General features: G+C 38.7%; 1 protein-coding gene across 1 annotated transcript; it reads left to right on the top strand.

Moving 5' to 3' along the window:
• Nucleotides 1-16,874: 16,874 nt before the first annotated feature.
• ERMN (ermin) lies at nucleotides 16,875-22,630 on the top strand. Its single transcript, XM_012454901.2, has 3 exons — nucleotides 16,875-17,391; nucleotides 18,042-18,134; nucleotides 20,974-22,630. Exons 1-3 carry the CDS (start codon nucleotides 17,151-17,153, stop codon nucleotides 21,495-21,497), a joined length of 858 nt encoding a protein of 285 aa, XP_012310324.1. The 5' UTR covers nucleotides 16,875-17,150; the 3' UTR covers nucleotides 21,498-22,630.
• The last annotated feature ends 790 nt before the right edge of the window (nucleotides 22,631-23,420 follow it).

Genomic DNA, 23,420 nt, shown 5'->3' on the forward strand with positions numbered 1-23,420 from the left:
TTCAAGACTTTAAATATTTTATGCTACTCTCCTTTTGTTTATGTAGTTTGTGATGAGAAGTCTAATTGTTATTTTTATTCATCTAAGGCAAAATTTTCTGCCCCTCTAGCTTCTTTCATAATATTCTCTTCCTGTTTGGTTTTCTGCAGTTCGTTTTGTTTTTGGCATTTATCTGGCTTGATATTCTCTGATATTCGTGAATTTGTGATGTGGTGTCTGTCATTAATTCTGGAAAGTTTTCAGCCATTTCAACTATTTCTTCTTCTCTGTTCTCTATTTTTCTCCTTCTGACATTCCATTTACATGTATGCTTTACCTTTTAAAATTGTCTACAGTATTTAGAGGATATGTGATGAAAAACATTTTTTTTCTTTTTGCACTTCAGTTTGCCATTGATGATCTTAAATCTCACTGATTTTTGTTTCCTCAGCTGTTTTGGATCTACTGGTGAGCTCACATTTCTATTAGTGTTTTTTATTTTGATCATCTCTTTTGATTCTTAGAGTTTTCATCTCTCTGTTTACATTTCTCATCTCTTCTTGCATGTTGTCTACATTTTCTATTAAAGCCCTTAACATATTAATTATAGTTATGATATTGTAAATTCCCTGTCTGATGACTTCATCACCTGTATCATAGCTGAGCTTGATTCTCATGATTGCTTTATCTCCTTAGACAATTTTTGTTTGTTTCTTTGTTTTTGTCATGCTTTGTAATTTTTTTGTTCAAACCAGACAGGTAAATAGACAATTAGGCAATTAGGTCTTTATTGTGAGGATTTATATTAATCTGGTTAAGTGCTGGGCTCTGTTTACTGTTTGCTATTGGTGTGGTTGTCAGAAGCTTCAAATTCTTCCTTAATTTTGTCACTCACCTTGACTTTAGGCTTCCCTAGGCGCTTCTCAGAATCTCTGTTTTGCAGATTTTTCAAGTGTAATCCGCTGTCATATGGGAGCCCTATTGCTGAGGTGGGAAGGTTCTGGGACAGGGAAGCATTCCATAATCTTATTAAAATTCCATCTTTTGAGGGCCCCATGTTTCTGAACACAGTTTCACAAGTGTTTCTTCAGTGATACAGCTTTATAATTTTTCCCTTAGGAAAGACTAGAAGGCTAGAGAAGACAGGAGAGAAAGGAATGTCCTTCCTTCTTTCTGGAATAAGGCTCTGGGAAAGTCACCCTGCAAAGTAGGCCTTTGTTATGGAGAATTCTCCAAGGGTTTTGTCCTCTTTTCCTGTCAAATCCAGGGAAGGATCTTTTTCACATCCTTACTATGAGAATTTGGCCGGGTTCTTAGAGGTAAAGATTGTGGCCCCCAGGAGCTTCTTTTCTCATATGAATCCACATGCGGCCTCCATCAATTTGTCCACATTACCATGTAAATGCTTCTAACAATTTATTGCTCCAGCAGCTTCTGTTCCAGGTAAGCAGATCCAAGCAGCTTCTTTTCCAGGTAAGCAGATCTCAGCTGTGTCTCTAGATACACCTGTCTCTCCAAATTTTGGGGTAGTGTTTTGCCCTGAAACTTCAGTTATTTGATGAGTTCAAGAAAAGTCATTGTTTTTGTTTATCTAGCTTTTTGTTGTTATGTAGGAGTGCTTCTCATCTTATTGCATATTAGACATGAAAATGGAGGTCCTCCATTCTATGTTTAACATTTATGAATTGTCTAGGTGATATAAAGAATTTGGTCAGCCAGTTGAAGATGAATTAAACTAATAAGAACAGTGGCTATATAAGGTGGCAGATTTGTGATACTATTAAACTGGACAATGACGTGAATTTAACCAAATGTATTATCTGAAGGATAACTTTAAGTTCCTGCCTTGGTTTCAAAACACATTTTTCATGGATAGGAAAGAGGAGCTGATCCTTAACAATGGCATCCATGGAAACGATCTGGGGCTCTGAGTCATCATTTTGATTATCATGAGTCAACAGTGGGGATCAGCTTCCAATATAATTAAAGCATCGGTTTGTCAACGTGCTTGTGTCAGAGGCGTGTGAACCAGAGCAATTGCATCTTAAATAGGAGCTGGGTAAAAAGAGACTGAAATATACTGGTCTGCATTCCCAGACGGTTAGACAGTTAAGGCATTCTAAGTCACAGGATGAGATAGGGGGCCAGCACAAAATACAGGTCATAAAGACCTTGCTGATAAAACAGGTTGCAGTAAAGGAGCTGGCCAAAATCCACCAAAACTAAAATGACGATGAGAATGGCCTCTGGTTGTCCTCACTACTACATTCCCACCAGAGCCATTACAGTTTACAAATGCCATGGCAACGACAGGAAGTTACCCTATATGGTCTAAGAAAGGGAGCCAGGAATAATCCACCCCTTGTTTAGCAAATCGTCAAGAAATAACCATAAAAATAGGCAACCTGCTGCCCTCGGGGCTGCTCTGTCTATGGAGTAGCCATTCTTTTATTCCTTTACTTTCTAAATAAACTTACTTTCACTTTGCACTGCAGACACCGCCCTGAATTCTTTCTTGCGCAAGATCCAAGAACCCTCTCTTGGGGTCTGGATTGGGACCCCTGTCTTGTAACTTTTATAAGTGTTAAACAAGAAGAAGACGCCATCTGAAATACACTGAGTTAAACTTCTTTCTTTAATGAAGACCTTCTTAGAAACTTTCATTGCTCAATTTCATCCATGACTTTTCAAGTGGATAAAAAACCTGTATCATTTTTCAAATTTATTTGACCATAGATCTGTTTTGGAATTCTTGCTCTGAAATTTAATAATTGTGAAAAAACTAAGCAAGCAAGATACATAACCTCTGAGGATCTTAGTTTGCTCATTTATAGCACAGAAAGATTCCTATTTCACAGTCTTGCCGTGAAAATTAAATAAGGATAAGGTTGAAAACATGCCATAGTGCTGGACACATAAGCAGTGCTGAGTACATGTTGATTTTTTTTTTTAATTTTTTTTAAAATTTCTGGCCAAAACCTTAAAAAAGGTATTTAGGAATGAGTCCTATTTATTTAGCTACTTGTATGATTAGGGCATTTATCAATCACAAAGGACTTTGGTCCAGGAACAACCCTTGGTTATTGGTCATAACGATGTCAGGAGGGTCCTAAGTGATGGGCACTTGATGAGAGAATTAGTACTCTGGCTTTTTATCAACTATAGAGAAAGTATTTCCATATTTTAATTCATGTTAAATCTATCCTAGTATATGTCTGTCCATTATCAGCCTTGTATGTAGGCAAATAAGAGTACGTTCAGAGAAGAATATTTAGCAGGGTAAAGATACTCACTATAAAGGTATGTGAGGATCTGCTAAAGGAATCAGAGATGTTTATTCCAGAAAGGTGAAGACTTGGGGAAAGAGGGTGGGCATGAAAGCTGTCTTCAAATATCTGTCTTCAAATATCTGATTGTCAGGTGGAAGACAGGCTAGACTCATTCTGTGTGTCTCCAAAGGGTTCAATCAAGAACAATCAAAGTGTGAAAGCTTTAGGTCATGAAAGTTCAGCTCTATACAAGTAAAAGTTTTCAGAACTCAGAGTAGTTCAAAGAATAACTGCCCCTATCAAGTGCTGAATTCTCCATTACTTTAGGATGTTCAGAAAGGCCATAGTCAAATGCCTGGAACGGGTGTTGTAGAGAAGATACAATGACCATAATTATTTTTATAGATTCAACTCAAAGATCCCTTAATCCCTGAGCATCTTTGGTTCTATGACCAAAAGGTGGAAGTTCTTAGTGGTAATTCTCCCATTTCTGTAAACTAACTATATAAATTATGTTGAGTTTATTTCTGTCTTTAGCCATAAAGAAAGAGAGCTAAGAGCTACATAAATTAACTAGCAAGAAAGCTGCTGGTAAGTTAGAACATGAGTTGAGAGCCTCTTCATTTCTGAGGGCTACTAATGTGAAGAGAGAAAAATAAAAGCAGTTCACTATCACCGAGGATACACAACTCAAACCGGAGGTCAGTTTATTTATTTATTTTTAAATTTTGAGGTGGAGTTTCACTTTTGTTACCCAGGCTGGAGTGCAGTGGCATGATCTGGGGTCACTACAACTTCCACCTCCTGGGTTCAAGTGATTCTCCTTCCTCAGCTTTGCGAGTAGCTAGGATTACAGGTGCCTGCCACCATGCCCAGCTAATTTTTTTTTTTTTTTTTGGTAGGGACAGGGTTTCACCATGTTGGTCAGGCTGGTCTCGAACTCCTGACCTCAGGTGATTCATCAGCCTCCCATAGTGCTGGGATTACAGGCGTGAGCCACTGCCCCCAGCCCAGGCAGTTTACTTTTTAAGGAGAGTTTTAAAATCTGAGATTTTCCTTAATTCTACACATAAACATATTTTAGTTACATATTAATACCAGTTACTTTAGTAAAGAAGGAACCAAAGGAGCAAAAGAAAGATTCAGAGACACACAGAGAAAGAAGGATGAGAGAAAGCTAGAAAAAGGAGGGAAGCAGCCAGAGAAAAACTTCTCTTATTTGCCTGGCTCCCTTGACTTCTCCATGCCTTCACTGCTGCCTCATGAAATTTTCCACCTTTGCGAAGTCTGGGTTTTTCATCTATAAAAGGAGGCAGTTGGGTGTGATACTTTATTTATTCAACAAATATTTATGAAGTGCAAACTTGGTAGCCGGCACTGTCCTAGCTTTCTGCATGTGATGGAGACAGAGGTCTTTGCTCACCCTCAGGTTCTCTAAGCCCATGTCATGTCTAAGACAAGACGTCTGTGATCCTGGGCTGCCAGGTGTTGCCTTTGAACAGCTCACAATTACATTCAGCCTGAAATGATTTGCTTCCATCATCTCGAATGAATGACTGGTTGTGAAAGGGCTGTGAAACCTGGAACACGCCATCTGCATGCATATTATTATTATCCGAAAGTCTGTGCAGAGAGAGCATGGGGCTTAGACATGGGAAAGGAAACAAATCGCTTTTGAATTGCCACGAATTTCTTCTTAAGAATGACTGTGAGTTCTGATTCCTGCCATTCTCATTCCTTTTCTTCTTTTCCCACAGGACTTTGGACGGAAAAAGTGGCAAGTTACTCCTTAAAATTGGTTACAAAGGTCTGCCCTAGGCATGAATTTTATTCTTAGCTATAAAATCTTATGAGAACATAGCCTGGGAGATGCTACCCATTAAGTGGTATTTCTTATTGTAGATGGTAAAAATGAGCTATAACCTTTAGGCTTTCTGGTGCATGTTATTAATTTTCCTCAAAACTGGCCTTTTATAGAGGTCGTGATATTATAAAAAAGGAAGCAAAGACCATCCTAATTAAGATAAACTAAAACAACAACAACAACAACAACACACACACACACACACACAATGGTAGAATGCATCAGAAAGATAGTGACTGCCATATTAGTTACCTTTTCTCTCAGGGCTACCACTAAATTAAAAAAAACTGCAGAAAAGTTGGCCCCTTATATAGAAGAGATCTATGTGATTTGGCGAAACAGTGAGTTCTGCTATATTTCTAACGAAGTATAGATTTGTGTTTAAGAGCATAGGCTCTGAAGCTGGAATTCTTTGATTCAAATCCTGGCTTTGTCCCTTTCTATATAGATTACTTAGGCAAGGTGCTGAAACTTTCTGTGCCTCAATTTTCTCATTTATAAAATGATAAGAATAAGAGTACCTGCCTCAAAAGGTTGTTGTAAAGATTAAAGGGCTGTTGTATGAAAAGCTCTTTGACAAATGCTTGACATATAATAAGTGCTAGATGTGTGTGAGTTAGTATTATTTTTAGTTACTCCCAGAAGTTCTTAAATAATATGAATGAAAAAAGTTTTGTTTTCCAAGAGAGTTGCTGTCTTTCATTTATATTTGTTTGGGTTTGAAAATTATAAAGCGTAGCATTGCTTATTAGGATTTGTACTAGAATCACCTAGGTACTTGTTTATAATGCACATTCTGGTCTACGACAAAATCAGAATATCTGGGAGGGTAGTCTAGAAATGTGTATTTTAAATGAGGTGCCCAGAGGATTCTGAGGCAAATTAGAGTTTGAAGACAATGGAATAAAGCAAACATGATTAGCTTAATCACAGTAACAGGTCAACTTCTAGAGGATAGACTACATACCAGCCATTGGGCTCTTGGGATATAATCTTATTAAATCCTCACAAGATGCCTCTGAGGGCAGGTTCTATTATGAGCTCAGTTTTTCAGATCAGAAATTGTGGCTTTCACAATTTCTGGGTTAAATGATTTGCTCAAGATCTACTAGTGAAGGGCAAATTGGGAATGGAAATTGGTTTATCTATCCAGAATTGTTATTTCTAAGCATTCTGCACATTTTACATCCTGTCTGAACCCAAGCTCCTCCTCCATTGAGGCTTTCTGTTTTCGGGAATGTGACGCATAATATTCACCTCCCAATTAGTCAAAGATGACACAGATCCACCTCCACATGAATAATATCTTAGCCAATATATATTTTCTTGAGCAGGGGCTGTCCAGTAAACAGCCAGGAGGGTGAGTGAAGAGTGAAGGCTGGCAGAACCATCTTCTGTTGAGTCATAGTGTATTTCATTTTCTATCATCAACTCTGCCAGTAGGGGGCGTCTGCTAAATCCACATGACAATTCTACATCGTCGGAAGCTTGATGCTTAGACTGAATCCCTAGTATTTCCTTTAAACAGATAAAAACAAATTTATACAGGAAGAATGGAAAATAGGGCAAGGAATATGTTCAGATAAATGTACTGTCACACTCTAATGCTGGAAACCTCTAATTATTGCCAATTCAAAGCATATTTATATAACATAAACTATGAGCCAGGTGCTATGCTTGTCTATGCTGAAATGCAAAAATGAATCACACAAAGTCTGCAAAGACTTGACAATATATTAATAAGTAGCATTGTTACTAGTATTCAGCTCTCACTAGGTGTCAGGCACTGTACCAGATGATCTACATATATTTTGTCATGCAATTTAATCCTTTTAAAAACTCCATGAGGTAGGCATTTTTCAGATGCCCTGAGGTTCTGAAAATTTAAAAAATTACCTAAATTCAGATAGCTTTTCAGTGGCAGAACTGAGATTTAAATTGAGGTCTTTCTATTGCAATATAAACTTTTCTGGTAGTAAGGTAAGACAATTGCATAAATAATAATGCAAGGCAGAATAATGAGGTATCATTAAAACAATGTAAAAATAAATTACTAAGGGAGTTCAAAGAAAATTACAAGTGGAGCCTTTGGGTAAAAGTGTCATGAAGTACATAGTAGACGATGCAATGAGCTGGGCCTTGAAACATGACCCTGCTTTGGTAGAGACAGTGAGAAGGATCCTAGGTGAGGAGGTAGGCACTCCAGACATGAGGAAATAATAAGCCAAGACCTGGAAATGAAAACTATGCTTGGAGATACTAAAGAGTTTACTGTGGCAAGGGTAAAATAAAGGGACTGGACAATTTGGGTGACAAACCTGAATGGTAGTTAGATCCTGTTAAAAAGAGTTTGTACTTAATGTGAAACGCAATGGTAGAAGGGAAAAAACGGAGTTTTCAAGTGTATCTGTGTGGGGGGAGAGGGGAGAATTTGGGCAAATAGAGAATCTTTAAAAATTAACTTTTATCAAACACTTACTATAAACCAGATAATGTGCTACCAGATTTATAATAGTATCTTAACTTTTTTTATGACCATGTTTAGAATCTTGCTGTCAGAATGTAGTAATCTGGTGGTAGTGGGAATGATGGATGGAGGTGGGGAGAAGGAGATTAGAGGTTAAAAGTGGGAGACTAGTTAGATGACTATTACAGTGGTGCAGATGAGCAATTCCTGGAGCCTAAATTTCAGTTATTGGGTAGACCCCACTGAGTGTGCTGCTCTTCCCACGTTTCTCTGAATGGCATGACTCCTGAAGAGCATTTCCTGTTTGGCTTCAAGCTCTTGGTGGTGAGTAATCTAATTATGGAGTATAGGTTTAAAAACGATTGTTCTCCTCATCTAAAATGTCAGTGGAATCTGCACAGCTGTCCAATGTTCCTTTCTTGGATTCAACACAAGGGCTTGACAAGAGATCCTAATACTCATGGAGAGAGTGTGAATTTTTTTTACTTACCCTGAGACAAAGTTTACTCAGCTAAATTTTCAAAGATATTCTAGGAAAATTGTATTTGTTCATAGTCACATTACTATGACTTTCTTACAAAAGCAGGCTCATGGAAGACTTTTTTCTCTTAAGGAAAAATGTGTTTAATTATCTTCTTGCCTTTCTCCTCTGAAAAACAACATGTTGCCTTAACTCCTAGTGACATTCAAAATAGTTCGGGAAGAATGATGCTGACAGTGATATCACTTTCCTACAGTTCTGCTTCCCCAGGAGGACTGAAATGCTTTCAAACTACCAAAGAGAGTGTATGCATATATAATTCAAAATTATCTTTCTATGGTTTTATAAATACCCACACAAATTCCATTTCTATCTATTTAACACTTGTGGAGTCTCCATGAATACAGAAACCATTCTTTCTATTTAAACTGCATCAAGAAATATCCCATTGTAAGTAAAACAGAATTATAATTGCCTAGCTAAAGGCTATAGAGAGCCCAGTCCACTGGGGACACTCCTTTATCCGTTTAGGATGATATACTCTTAAAATTACGGCCAAGAAAGTGAGATGATTTTATTTTATGGGAAGTTAGCCTTTCTTACGTGTACAATTGCTCTACAACAGTTTAAAACATAGTTCATTCTCTACCTGCATGGATTCTTGTGAGAGATAGATCTACAGGTCAAGGTCTGCAGAGTCACCTCACTATTTTATACTCTCAGGGGGTCAGTTTCTACCAATTCCATGCATTGGGATGTTTGTAGTGGTCACAGGCCAGTGCTCACACACTAATCTCAATCCAAGATAAGAAGGTGAAGCCATGTTACTTATCTGGGTGCGTATTATGAGAGGGAATGGTTGCCACCCACCATTGTTTTCAATGACCCCCTACCACACACCATTTTTCTTTTCTTTTTTTTTTTTTTTGAGATGGAGTCTCGCTCTGTCGCCAGACTAGAGTGCAGTGGTGCAATCTCAGCTCACTGCAACCTCCGCCTCCTAGGCTCGAGCGATTCTCCTGCCTCAGCCTCCCCAGTAGCTGGAACTACAGGCATGTGCCACCATATCCAGGTAATTTTTGTAGTTTTAGTAGAGACAGGGTTTCACCATGTTGGCCAGGATGGTCTCGATTTCCTGACCTCGTGATCCACCCACCTCAGCCTCCCAAAGTGCTGGGATTGTAAGTGTGAGCCACCATGCCCAGCCACAAGCCATTCTGAAGGGTGCCAATGACTGAAGCTTTCCCCAGGACTACAGGAAGGAGCAGGGCTGAAAACATATTAGATGTGAACTCCATATCAATGGGCCAGTGCTGGGAGCAGGCGCATCTCTGCAGCTACCCTGCTTCTTACTGAGTAAAAAGAGCTCTTCAGTAATCTAACCCCAGACCATCTCTGAATTATAATTTTAGAATTTGGCTTGTAAAAATATCTATGAATATGAAGATGAGACATGTGTATCCTATTTCTTCAGGAGACTTTTCTTCTCAAATAACAATAAAAATAATACCTTGTATCCACAGGTCTCTACCATCTGCCAGTCCTGTGCTAGGTACCTTGTGCCTTTTAACTTTCATTGTTTTGCTGCAAGGCGTGTGTCATCAGCCAATTGAAAAGAAGAAATGAATCAGGTGGGTTAAGTGACTTTCCCAAAGCTACATGGCTAGGAGTAATAATAATAGTAACTAACAGTAGTAGTAACAGTAACACAATAAAAAACACATATTGAAAGAACGCCTACTATGCCACATTGTGCTAATTGCTTTCCCTGGATTAAGTCATTTCATTTTTACAGCAGTCCTGAGAAATATATCATATTATTATCTGTCTTTAACAGATGAGGGATCTGAGTTTGTTAATGTGGTGGGCACCTGCTACCTTTTTGTTTGTTTATTTTGTTTGTTTGTTTGCCCTACCGTCTCTCTCATTTTCTATGCCTGTTTTTCTGCTCAGGGGTGGACACTTGTCCTAGACCTGGGCAATTGGAATATTCCATCCTTTCTAGTCACAGCATCTGGCTCAGGGATTAACTCCTATCCCAAACTAGCTCAGTGAGGACCATCCCAGGGACCTGGGCTGAAATTAATGTAGTTATCTTGATAATGCAAGCTTAGAGATGCCAGAGGAATTTTTGCCATGACCTAGGGACAACCTACTTGAGAAAAATCCAGTAAAAAGAATGTAGAACAATGAGAATGGTGAGAGAGACAAAGACAGGGAGAGAGAGAGAGAGAGAGAAAGAGAGAGAGAGAGAGAGAGAGAGAAAGAGAGAGAGAGAAACTTCCCAGAAGCCAGATTAAGTCTCATTTCTGTTTAATCTGTTTTGGATTAAATCTCTTTCACTTTCAATCAATGAAACATTGTATACCAAAAAAAAAAAAAAAAAAAAAAGACTCCAAGGATGAGAGGACCAACGGGAAGCGGTACAAATTCACCCATCCCTATTTGTGAAAGCTGACCATCATTACTAAAAACTGCCTTCTAGAATCTTGATTCAAACCACTTCCTACCAAAGATGAAATTTTAGAGATTTGTTAGGAAAATATCAGGATGTTGGAGGGTTTGTGATTTTTCTCATAGCTTTTATAAACTGTTACAAGTAAGTTTCAGTCAAACTTGGACTGTCAGAAAGCTGAGAGAGAAAATAAAATACAATCTTGCTAAGAGAGGTGTTTTCAGTGAACAGGAAGCAATCCAAGATAGTTAAGATTCAAAAACATATATCCTGTAAAAGGTTGGGAAAGCTAAATTTTCTGGCCTTTGCCAGTCTATGAAAATGAAGGCAGAGAAGCAGGAAACTCAGTAATTAGTTTCCTATTACTACTATAACAAATTACCACAAATTTGGTAGCTTAAAAGCAGCGCCACCCCATTCAGTTCTGGAGGTGAGATGTCTAAAATCAAGGTGTTGGCAAGACTGCACTCCCCACAGAGGCTTCCCAGAGGAGAACATTTCCCTGCCTTTTTCAGCTTCTAGGGCATAGCTTGTGCAACTCACAGGCTGCAGGCTGCATGTAGTCCAGGACAGCTTTGAATGTGACCCAACGCAGATTCATAAACTTTCTTAAAACATTACAAAACTTTTTGTGATTGTTTTCTCTAGCTCATCAGCTAGCGTTAGTGTATTTTATGTGTGCCCCAAGACAATCCTTCTTCTTCTCATGTGGCCCAGGGAAGCCAAAATATTGGACGTGCCTGTTCCAGAGGCTGCTCATGTTTGTTAACATGTGACCACTTGAATTACTACAACGTCTTGCTTCTGTGTTACATTTTCTGCTACTCTCTTTTACCTTCTTGCCTCCCTCTAATTAAAACTCTTGTGATTATTACATTGGATCCCATCCTGCGATCCAGGATAATCTCCCTAATCCTTAATTTAATTAATCCCATTTGCAAAGTCCCTTTTACCAGGTAAGGTAACAATTCACAGGTTCTGGGGATTAGGATGTGGACATCTTTGAGGGTGGTCATCATTTAGCCTGCAACACTCAGTTAGAGGCATTAGGGACCCTCAGGTCCACCCAAGTACCTCCTAATGTGCACTTTCCTTGTGATCAAAAAAGACTGGTTACCTGGTACATTATTTGAATCTTAGTTTTTGTTTTGTTTCGAGATGGAGTCTCGCTCTGTCGCCCAGGCTGGAGTGCAGTGGCATGATGTCAGCTCATTGCCACCTCTCCCTCCCAGGTTCAAGCAATTCTCCCCGCTCAGCCTCCTGAGAAGCTAAGACTACAGGCACGCAGCACCACACCCAGCAAATTTTTGCATTTTTAGTAGAGATGGGATTTTGCCATGTTGTCCAGGCTGGTCTTGGACTCCTGACCTCAGGTAATCCACCCAACTTGGCCTCCAAAGGTGTTGGGATTACAGGTGCGAGCCATGACACCTGGCCTTGTTTAAATCTTTGGATCCAAACAAGTACAAAGCCAACTCTGAACTTACCAGTCAAATTAGCTATTGAAGTCAGCTATTTGAATTAAGTTTCCGTAATCTCTAACCCAAACATACCTGCTTTGTACACTTGCCCAAGGTCACACAGGAGCAGGCTGAGTCTCTCCTCTTTACCCTGTGAGGGATACTGATGAGAATGCTCATCTGTCCTCTATTTGAAGGGGATTCTTAACTGTTGGTTAGCACTCTCTCTCCCAGCCTCCACTTCGGCCCATCTTGGCCACAGGATCCCATGTTCAGGGCCACACTCTCCTCTAATCCTCCCCAAATACTCATACTTTTCTTTCAAATGGTGTTCACTGGAAGGCCAGGCTCTAGACTCTAGAACCACAGAGATATACCTTTCCTGGGGCATAAGAAATATTTTACCTCTAGACGAGAATAGATAATTCTCCCCTCCCCTGCCTCCAACGTTGGAAAGCACGGTTCTAATAAGATGCAGTTAAATTTTGAAATTCTGTTACATTAAATCCTTAATACTCATGAGCTACCCATAGACTTCATTATTGGTTTCCTGGGAGAAACCATTATTTACTTCAGGAATCTGTATCATCAGAATGGCAGCCATTATTCCACTCTCAGCATAAAAGCAAAAGCAAAGTGTGAACATGGCACAGGATAATCAATTTAATCTGATTTATACTTTATACTAGGTGGCAGGCAATTATTGTTTTGTAAAGTAAAGTATATGGCTGTTGATTTATTTTATTATGTTATGGTAGTCTATATTTCTGTAACAGTTCACTTTAGCTGGGATATTCCCTTCAATTGGGAATTTTAATCCCTGAAATGAACTAATTTGATGATCCTGTCTTCTCAGGTGTGTTTAGGATTGCACATTCCCTGGGGCATTGCTCTATTCCCTACAGAACTTCTATGGGCTATTGGTAGGATTGTGACTATTCTATGTCAGTCTGACTAGGCTAAACTACATTTCCCTGAATTTCCTTTCCTGAATGTTTCCTGAAAAAGAAACATGAGCCAAAGTAAACATTGTTCTGTGAGCTTGGTGGGGCAGAAGTGAAGCAGCTATTTTGTAGCTGGCACACACTGCTGCCCATCTGCTGCCTCACCTGGTGCATGGGCAGCAGCTGGGCCTGTGACGGTTCCACCTCCCTGGATCTTCCTCCAGCTTCCATGATTCCTGGGCCCAACTTCTTTGGAAGGGCATTCAGAACACTATGGTCAGAGGCACTGAGAGCTGACGTGGGTTTCAGTGTGCCACCGTGTGTCCAGCTTACACCTGGGAATCCAGCTTGTTCTTGCTCTCATCCTTTAAGTTTCTATCCATCTTCCCTTCCCAATTTCCCGCCCTACAGACTTCAGGCTCCAGCATCAGATGCAACAGAAGACATGTGGAGACAGCTTCACTGGCACCCACTGTTGTGTGAAGTCGAATCCCTTCCAATTGATCTACTGATTGATTGATAGATAGATGGATTGCTCCATCTCTTAGTGGTTTTAACTTTCCGTTTCAAACCTAGTTGAAACAATACCCCTGTCCCAACTATGTAAGTCAATGTTTGTATAAGACTGACTTCAAGCTTCCAGGATCAACGTTTTTCTTTTAAATGTATTTCTTGCTTTTATTCAGTGCTCGGTGGCCATCTCTTAGCCATAACATTAGCTTGTGGCTTGGCTTTTCACATGGGATTAAGATTAAAGATCAAGATTTTATGACTTTTCCCCAAATCCTGATTCTGGACCTAAGATAACCTTAACATTAAGCATTTGACATTGGACAAATGGAATGTGAATATTTACATAATTTTGATTCTTTACATTTTCATATGAAGATCTTTTCATTATCTTTTTTTGGTTTTAGATTTAATAATGGTTACATTTATGCAATATCCTTTGGCATTTAAGAATAATAAATAGGGGCTGAGTACGGTGGCTTCCACCCGTAATCCCAGCACTTTGGGAGGCCAAGGCAGGTGGATCACCTGAGGCCAGGTGTTTGAGACCAGCCTGACCAACATGGAGAAACCCTGTGTCTACTAAAAATACAAAAATTAGCCAGGCGTGGTGGTGCGCACCTGTAATCCCAGCTACTCAGGAGGCTGAGGCAGGAGAATTGCTTGAACCTAGGAGGCGGAGGTTGTAGTGAGCTGAGATTGTACCACTATACTCTAGGCTGGGCGACAAGAGCAAAACTCCGTCTCACAAAAAAAGGATAATAACTAGGGCAAAAGCCAAATGATCCAGTAAACTACATAAAATAAAACAGTCATGTTTCATACAGTGAACATTCTGCAACTGTATTTGAAGTAAGGATCATAGTGCAAATTCTTCCATACTTTCTAAATCATAGGTTGTTACAAATAATGGGGGACAACTTACCTCTTTGTGAACAAGGTAGCCTATGTTTTATCTGGTAGTTCGGTAGACTCATCTTGTTGCTAAATGTGTCTCATGCTGATGCCTACTTTTAGGAAAAAATAATACATGTTACAAACCATTTACCTGAACTCCATGATTCCCTAGGGCAACACAAAAGCATGTTTTTAAATAAAAGTAAACACATGGTTAGCCAAGGCTACAGAACTCTGGATCATTTTTCTGTCTTTCCAAATCTGAAATAATTTTAAGGCCACAAAAAAATGTCAGAGCATGGTGTTAGAAAGAAGGCAATCCAAAAATAAAGTCACGAATTTCCATGAACTCTAGGCTATAGGTATGAAGTACGTGCTGTCATGGGGTGATAGAAACCTAGGAGTAGGAGGGACAATGAATCCGACCTCTCTCAACTTTGCTGTCTCCCTGGATTGAGGTACTTGGCAGCCCTGAGGGAGTTGGGAGTGATTGGAGGCATGTCCTTTGGAGCTAATGCATTTCTGTACTTTGTTTATTGCAGGGCATTTGGTTGAATTAGTGCCACTTCCAGCCCTAAGGATCTCACAATCTAGTATGTTCCTATTTGTTCGTAAGCTTGGTCTTAGTTCTGCATTCTCCCATATAATTGCACTCAATATTTTCTCAACAGTAAGCTTACTAGTTGAATTTCTTGGGAAGACACACCCACAACAGGATCCTCAGCAGCTGCAGTGTGTCTCTGGGGCAGGCCTTGAGACTGCCTTAGGCTCTCTGCCGCTCTCTCCTGGCCACAACTGTCTCTACCGGCAAGGTGAAAATGCCGAATCCCGGTGGGATCTCTGGCCCAAGGAAACGTCTGCACACAGGCCAGGGATGGTGCTTAGCTTCATGTGTGCTGCAGACTCTCATCAGTAGGCTTGCTGGCTGTGTGAGCTTACTAGCTGAGCTCCTTCATCTCTCTGAGCTTCATTTTTTAAGTCTGTAAAATGGAGATAACAGCACCTACTTCACAAGACTGTTAGGAAGATTAAATGTATTATTATTTCTGAGTCAATTAGGACAGTAACTTGCACATAATAAGTGTGATATGAGTGTTTGTTAAAAAGTTAAACAATCAAACAAACATAGAATTCCTGTGCTGACTAGAGAAGGGCTGGTGACGACAGGGGAGGGAGATCTAGGATCTATTAGAGATGTCTCCCAAGGACAAGGGAGAGGGGATTATACAAGAGTGTGGTGGTGTCCCTGATATAGACCCGAATGGGCTCAGCCCCAGATACAATTTTAAAGGCAATACACTAACTACAACTCTCCAACCCCTATTCTTCTTCCCTTTAAAAACGATCTGAAATGTATCCTCTTGGGGATAAAATTTATTCATTATATATATATATATAAAATATATATATCTCTACATATATGTGTGTGTGTGTATATATATATATATATAAAATTATTTTTATTGCATGCTACTATTTCAAGCCAGATGCTAAGTGCTAGGGACACATGTAAGGAAGTTAAAATGGCCCCTGGCCAGATAAAGCTTAGATTGTAGTTGGTGAAATGAACATCACGGAGATAATTGTGCAGTTGCTTATTTAGTTACAACCGTGAAGACTACTCTGAAGGGCAAAGACAATGTGTAACAGAGTCCTGACCTAATTCTGTGGTGTCATTAAAGAGATGCTATTTAAGCTTAAAGACAGAGCTGGTTAGGCCAAAGACTTGGGCTTGAGGAAGAGAAGGGCATTTCACACAGGAGCTGTGTGGGCAAAGACTCTGGAACCATTTTGTACTATGAGAGATCCAAAAAAGAGAAAGAATTAAAAAGGAAGGGATGGTCAGTAGCAGACATTTAACATAATCACCTGTTTCTCCCAAGGAGAGATTGCACTGGTCCCCTACATTTTAGCATCATGTAATATCAGTATGGAATAGAGAGGTTTCTAATTCTGATTGGGGGAGGAGAAAACGTCACGGTGATAATTTTATTAGGGTTTGAAAGGATCGGTCGGGCTTCAGTGGACATAAACTAGAGGATAAGAAACTATAGATTAAGTGAATTACTCTGAAATTGTAAAACTTTCGGTATTAGCGAGTTGGTAGAATTTGTTTTTTTCATAGGTCCCTTCTCCAGCTTGCTGAAAGCACGCCATGTAATCTGCAGCCAGAACCATTTACAGTATAGTTGTCCTGTTTATAGGTTTTTGATAAGCTGTTTTTATTTTGTAATAAATAAGAAACGATGCCATTGTCCTTTGCAAAATAGCTGAGGTTTTACTTGAACAAAATCTGTTTGGAAATGTTAAGCTGGTTACACAGAACTAATATGCCTCAAGGTGGTCATTCTCTCTGGATTAAAGCTGTGGGACAATTGTGGCTCCTGTTACAGGGAAAATTACAATGGGCCATTATGAAAAGGGACAAAAATCTCTGTTCCCAGAGGGGGACTGACAAGCTGAAAGTCCCTCTCTACATGCCAACACAAAAGCCTGATTGCTTCAGATTGTTTGTTTATGTAAATCAAAAGGGTGCCTTTAACTCTGCAAGGGGCCTGGCAAGCAACAAAGGAGGTGGTGATTGGCTGGACTCCTGCTCATGGCTCCTGACAAATATGACAAATCCTCCTGCTTTTTTGCTCTTAGCTCTGTCTGGATACCTTTAGGAAAAGAATCTTGTTATTAGTACCAAAGTGAATAATTTGTGCTCTTAGAGTAGCTGTTGGAACCATAGGACTTGAAGGCAAGAGCAGGTGTATTATCAAGGATCTACTCACTCAGTTTCCCTAAAGCTCTCTCTCCAGATCGGATTCAACTGCGCATCATGACAGATGTTCCAGCTACATTTACCCAGGCTGAGTGTAATGGTGATAAACCACCTGAAAATGGTCAACAAGCAATCACTAAAACCTGTGAAAAATTGACAGATGTGGACAGCCCTCTGCCACACTACAGGGTAGAACCCAGTCTCAAAGTGGCACCCACTGAAGGAAATCAGGAGGAAAGAGGAAAATTACAAGGGAACATGCTGCTCAACTCATCCATGGAGGAGAAAATTCTAAAAGGTAAAGTTTTTCCCTTCTCCTTAATTTTCTTGTTTTGACTTATAAATTTACCCTGGATTTTTTTGTTTGATAAACTGTTATAGGAATGAGCTGGAGACCCCAAAAATGTAGCCCTTTATTCTACTGTGCATAGCATAAGGACTAAACCTCTGTCTCTGGTGAAATCCAGGCTTGTCTGTTTGACAGCTCCATGACTCCAGACAACTTTCTGTCTCCCAAAGCCTGAGTTTTTTTCACTAGAAGAAGGCAGAATAATTATAATAATAATACTTGCATGTATCAAGTAAGCACTGGCTAAATGTTGACTACTGTTATTTATCATGATTATGGGTAGCCCCACTATTATTTGAACAAAGAGAATTCAACATTTTAAAATTTCCTTCTAAATATACCTGAAGTTGTCTGAATTTATGGTGTGATATTATATATATATATCTTATATAAATATTAAAGGAGAGATTATCAATCAATACAGTGATCATTAAGTAAATTGAATCAATAAAGAATGAATCTGAAGAGTCAAACAGTAATTTTTAGTGATCAGATTTGAAATTAAAGAAATCTACCTGGAGCTTAAATTGATAACTTCTTAACTGTTGAACAATATATATTTCAAATGTTAAAATACTGATTTTGTATTTTTTTTCCAGAAAATCCAGAAGAGAAACTCTTTATTGTTCATAAGGCTATCACGGATCTTTCTCTCCAAGAAAGAAGTGCCGATGAAATGACATTCAGAGAAGGTAACAAGAACTACAGTTTTGTACACAGAAATTGTTTGACTGAATATGGATGACAATTTTCCCAAGAAATGTTGCATGAGTGTGGCATTGACAAAACAATTCAGTCAATGACTTCAAATTTTCAAAGCTGCTGTAGGCAGATAAGGGAGTCTTAACTTATCTCTGGGTTCCACCTTATAAACATTCCAGATTGTTCAAGGTTGAGGCTGCATGGATTGGCATAGCTAATTGGCATACCAGTGTGATGTCTGTCTCTTAATATTAGTCCACTAAGTCAACCTTTTTGCTTTGGTGTGTCCAAATCTGTGTGTGCACCTTGTGAAATGTAAATGTTTCAAAAATAGTTATTTCCTAAAAGTCTACAATTAACATACAGTTTTTTTTGTTGTTGTTTTTTGTTTTTTGTTTTTGGAGACGGAGTTTCACTCTTGTTTCCCAGGCTGGGGTGCAATGGTGCTAACTCAGCTCACTGCAACCTCAGCCTCCCAGGTTCAAGCAATTTTCCTGCCTCAGCCGACTGAGTGACTGGGATTACAGGTGCCCATCACTATGCTCAACTAACTTTTTTGTATTTTCATTACGGATGGGGTTTCACCATATTGGCCAGGCTGGTCTCAAACTCCTGACCTCAGTTGATCCACCCTCCTTGGCCTCCCAAAGTGCTGCGATTACAGGATGTGAGCCACTGTGCCCGGCCAACACACAGTTTAAAATAATCTCATAAAATGATTTACTTTATAGGCCTCTGATGTAAGTACAAAATGGTTAACTATTTTGTGTCAAAGAAAGACAGGGTGATAAAGTTAATTTTAACTGTGTTCTTTAAGAAAATTGAGGAATAAAAGGAATATTGAAGTGACTATATTAAATTTTAAATAAACTTAATAGACTAAGACACAAAATTCTTTAGATTTTTCTTCCAAGAAGACGTCTATATTTAGACAGTTTCCAAATAGAGTGTAGGATAAAATCTATTAATTAATCGTTTCTTTCCTCTCTTGCAGCCATACACATCTTATCTCAAAATTGAAGTCAGCTTGCTAAACCTAACCAATTTAGCTTTGTTAGGACTTTAACAGGCAAAATATTGGAGACTATTGGCTGAAATACTGGAACGTTACATAAAATAGTGGATGTCAAGGAGGACAGGAATGTGATTGGCTATTTCCTAAATCTGCTCCCTGTGCTTGAACACCTCTCATTCTATGTCGCTTACCGATGTATCAACACTTAAGGAAATATATAGCAAGCAATAGCCAGTGTCAAGCTGTTACGTTACCAGAGATAATTCGTAAGACTCAAGACTCCACGTTATGAACTAAATAACCTCTTTGCCCTAATTTTTCTGCTTCCAATGTAACAAGCTCTCAGCAGCAAGATCTCAACCTTCTATCACGTAGAGACCCTTTTAAATGTTTGATCCACTGCAGATAACAGTATTCAAGGATCTTTCATTTTCATCAGATGGAGGGTGAAAGCAGTCTGTAGTTTTTAGCTAGATGGTCTCACTAGTTAAGTTTTCCCTCAGTGAATTCTTTGCTGTTTGATGGAGTATGCTTTTCCTCTATAACAGAAACACAGATTTTGGTGTCTTTTATTTTCACAGTGGCAAACAGCTATAAAATCTTCAAAAAGAATGTTACTGGATTAAAACATATAAAGATGCTAAAAATATTGAGGAAAAACTATAATTTAAATTCAAAGAGTAATTTTATATGTGACAATCTCATGCCTGAGTCATGAATATAAACAAAATATCACGTTGGTTCTTGCGGAAAACAAAATAAAACAAAACAAAGCATAAGATTATAGCAAACCTTCTAATGTGTATTTGTGGATAATGTTAGCAACATTGACGGGATATAGTGACCTGATAGCAGCTGTGCATAAAAAAATTAGGGCGTCCACCCATCTTTACTTCTATCTCTGTGAGTTTGAAATCTATTCCCTAGAGTGAGAAAACAACAACAAATAAAAAGAGAACTAAACACCTTGGATGAAAATGGACTTGTGAGCATCTCTCAGAGAGAGTAGAATATTGTGGAGGAAAAAGACAAAGAGGAACATTGCCTCTCTCCTCGTAGACTCTCATGGTGTCAAAGGAAAATGCTGAACTCAGGCCTGAAAAGGGGTGTAACCCAGACAGATTTCTGAGTCGTGTACACCACAGACAGAAACTTCCCACAGAAGTCTTGCAGGGATGAAGGCTCAGAGAACAACCTCGGCTTCCTTACAATTAATCCTTATCATGTTCAGTAAATATCGTTGAGGATATGCTGGTATGATCTAGCTGTCTGAAAAGTGATCAGACGCGGACAGTTATCATTTCAGTATTGGAAATGATGATTTTTTCTTTCTGAAATATTTTTCTAATTTTCTTTAAGGTGTACGTGTGTGTGTGTGCATGTGCGAGAGAGAGAGATGTCCAAATATTTCATTTTACGTGTGAACATATCCCGTTGTGTCACACTAGATAAGATTTTTTTAAGTGTCTCAGGGAATATCAGTCTCACAAAATACAGTAGTCCACCAAAGAGTTCCATAGACAAATGAAGTTAGGTTGCTGACTTTCTTACAGATTCGTAATACTCATTTGCATTTCAAAGGTGTGTAAGAATTCTGAAGATGCTTATTTAACTGTATTTAATCCAGTGTTTTCAAAATTAATTTGGCTGTGTAGTCTGTTTGTGCAAAACATATTGGTAACCCGCAGAATCACATCTCATAAAACACGTGTTGGGAAATGATTATCAAAAAAATTTATTTGGAGAATAACAGACTAATGGCTGGGTATTTTGGAACCTCTACACATCTCATCTACCAATTGATTTTGCTACAGGGTATCAGTGGGAGAGGATTCCCCTAAGTGGCAGTAACCAGGAAATAAGAAGACAGAAGGAAAGGATTGCTGAACAACCTCTCAAAGAGGAAGAAGATGAGGACAGGAAGAACAAAGCTCACCAGGCAGCTGAAATTGAATGGCTGGGATTTCGAAAACCTAGCCAAGCTGACATGTTACATTCTAAACATGATGAGGAGCAGAAGGCTTGGGATGAAGAAATTAATAATGATGATGATGATGATAATTATGATGATGATGAAGATGAAGTTCGAGTGATAGAATTTAAGAAAAAACATGAGGAGGTTTCTCAATTGAAAGAGGAAGGTGATGCAAGTGAGGACTCCCCACTGAGCAGTGCCAGTTCCCAAGCTGTGACCCCTGATGAGCAGCCAACCTTAGGAAAGAAGAGTGATATCTCCAGAAATGCTTATTCTAGATACAATACAATATCCTATCGGAAAATCAGAAAGGGAAATACCAAGCAAAGAATTGACGAATTCGAGTCTATGATGCATTTATAAACTAACTGGAACTGAGAAAATCTCATGCGCACTAAAGGAAAAGCTAATTCTGTTGTCCCAGTGTGCATATTTCTATGCCTTATTTGAGTTATCACCTGAAAAGAGGTGGAAGTTGACTCTCTTTTTCACTGTAGAATAATGTGGAAATAACCCTAGATAAAATTCAGTCTGATAACCTCAAATCAAAAAGCTTTAGATTCATTCTTGGGCATTTGTCTTTTAAAACGTCACTAATATAGCACTATGTGATAAGCACTAAGCAGTCGGTCCCCTAGGGGAATATGGCATAATTTGGCTATAAATGTAGCAATGCTTGGAAAAGTAGTCATCAAAGGAGACTATTTGAGGGGACTATTTGAAATGATTCTTATATTTCTTTCCGTGTCTTTTTTCTTGTACATCGGAGTGATGGAAAGTCTGATATTAAAACCTCTCTTACATTTAAACATGGTTTTACGAACTCTGGCAAATAAACCTTCCAAAATTCTTTGCCTTTTCTATTATCATCAAACAAGATTTTAAGTGACTTTCCTTGGCATCTACAGAGAGAAAATTCTATCAGCCTCCTTCCCAGGTGTTACCATTCACTGAATCTTCTCACAGAGGGGGATGAGCAATTGTCAGTCAGGAGAATTCTGTTTGCTAAATGTTGCCTTTATGCTTTCAAACTGAATTAAACCCATTGTGAGGTTAACATGGGAGGGGCTAGAAGATTGGTGGGCAGCAGACTAGAGAGTTATGTCGGATAGTTTTATCTCTGTCGCTGAAAATAAAATCTTGTCTAGCACAGTTAAAGTCATTAAAAATAAAAATGACAGCTTTAGCACAATTTTAAGAAAATGCCCCTCTCTATTACCACATTTTCTCTTATTAACAGTATCTCAGAATAATTTTCTTTCCTTAGAAACCTGAGACAACGCTAGTCATAACTGTACTAGTTACTATGAAAATGGAAATAATTATCTTAGAATATTTTCAAAGTAGAGCGTGAGCATGTATTTTTAGTGAGAGAGCTCTGATAGTTGTTGGGAATATATAATTTACTGGACCTCAGCCCAAATCAAGATGCTTAAAATTGTACTTGTGGAGCTTCACTCAAACCAATGTGTCAAATAACGTATTGAATATTTATGAAAAGAGAGACTATATTTATATTCTTAGATAGTTGGTTCCACAATTTTTCACTGCATGCTTCCATATATATTACCCTGAACTTTCTATCACCACAGATAAAGATTTTTTTTTTCTGCCCTGAAAATAAAAAGACAATTCCTTATTGTCTGAATGTAATACAGTCTTCATTGTACTATTCAACCCTTTGTTTATTTCTTTTTCATTTTGTGAAAAACTCCGGGTTAGTCCTCTTAGATGACTGCTTATTTATGTGTAACATAAATCCCACATGTTCTAACGACAACTTCTTTAATTCTTCCTGGTCACATAATGTATTTCCATAGTATCACATACTATTATTTAGTTGTTTACAAAACTCAAATTTAAATTCAGGATTGCAGTGCTCCTTTTATTCTTTCCAACAGATACCATATAAAAGTTATTTTACCCTCATTCTATACAACTTAGAGATTTCATTTGTTACAATGTCAGTTTCCAGAATAAAGTGAGGGAAATCAAGTTTTTATTGATAAAGTTAGGGAGAAGATTGAGGCAATAGGACAATTTCCTGTTTAATTTAGATCCTCTAATTTTTCTGCCTGGACAACCTGTTTTCTTTTCCGGGTTACTGATAACTCCTACAATTTTCCACTTAACTTCAAAACACAGTATTGTGTTATCTAGCACAAAACAGGACCATGTTTCTAACCTACCATCAAGACCCTGTATTTTAAGTTATTCCAACAGAGATGATGGATTCCTGTAGGACTAGAGGTGTGAGAGCTACGGCTATGTGGCATGGCAAAGCAA

This window comes from Aotus nancymaae, unplaced genomic scaffold (assembly GCF_030222135.1).
Source record: "Aotus nancymaae isolate 86718 unplaced genomic scaffold, 86718_ANA_hifiasm-v0.15.2.pri h1tg000029l, whole genome shotgun sequence".
NCBI classification, from domain to species: Eukaryota; Metazoa; Chordata; class Mammalia; order Primates; family Aotidae; genus Aotus; species Aotus nancymaae.

Excerpts from the sequence above, each read along its gene's own strand:
- ERMN (XM_012454901.2), top strand. The coding sequence starts at position 17,151 with ATGACAGATGTTCCAGCTACATTTACCCAGGCTGAGTGTAATGGTGAT. Across the intron at positions 17,392-18,041 it reads GGAGGAGAAAATTCTAAAAG|AAAATCCAGAAGAGAAACTC; the intron begins GTAAAGTTTTTC and ends TTTTTTTTCCAG. Across the intron at positions 18,135-20,973 it reads TGAAATGACATTCAGAGAAG|GGTATCAGTGGGAGAGGATT; the intron begins GTAACAAGAACT and ends ATTTTGCTACAG.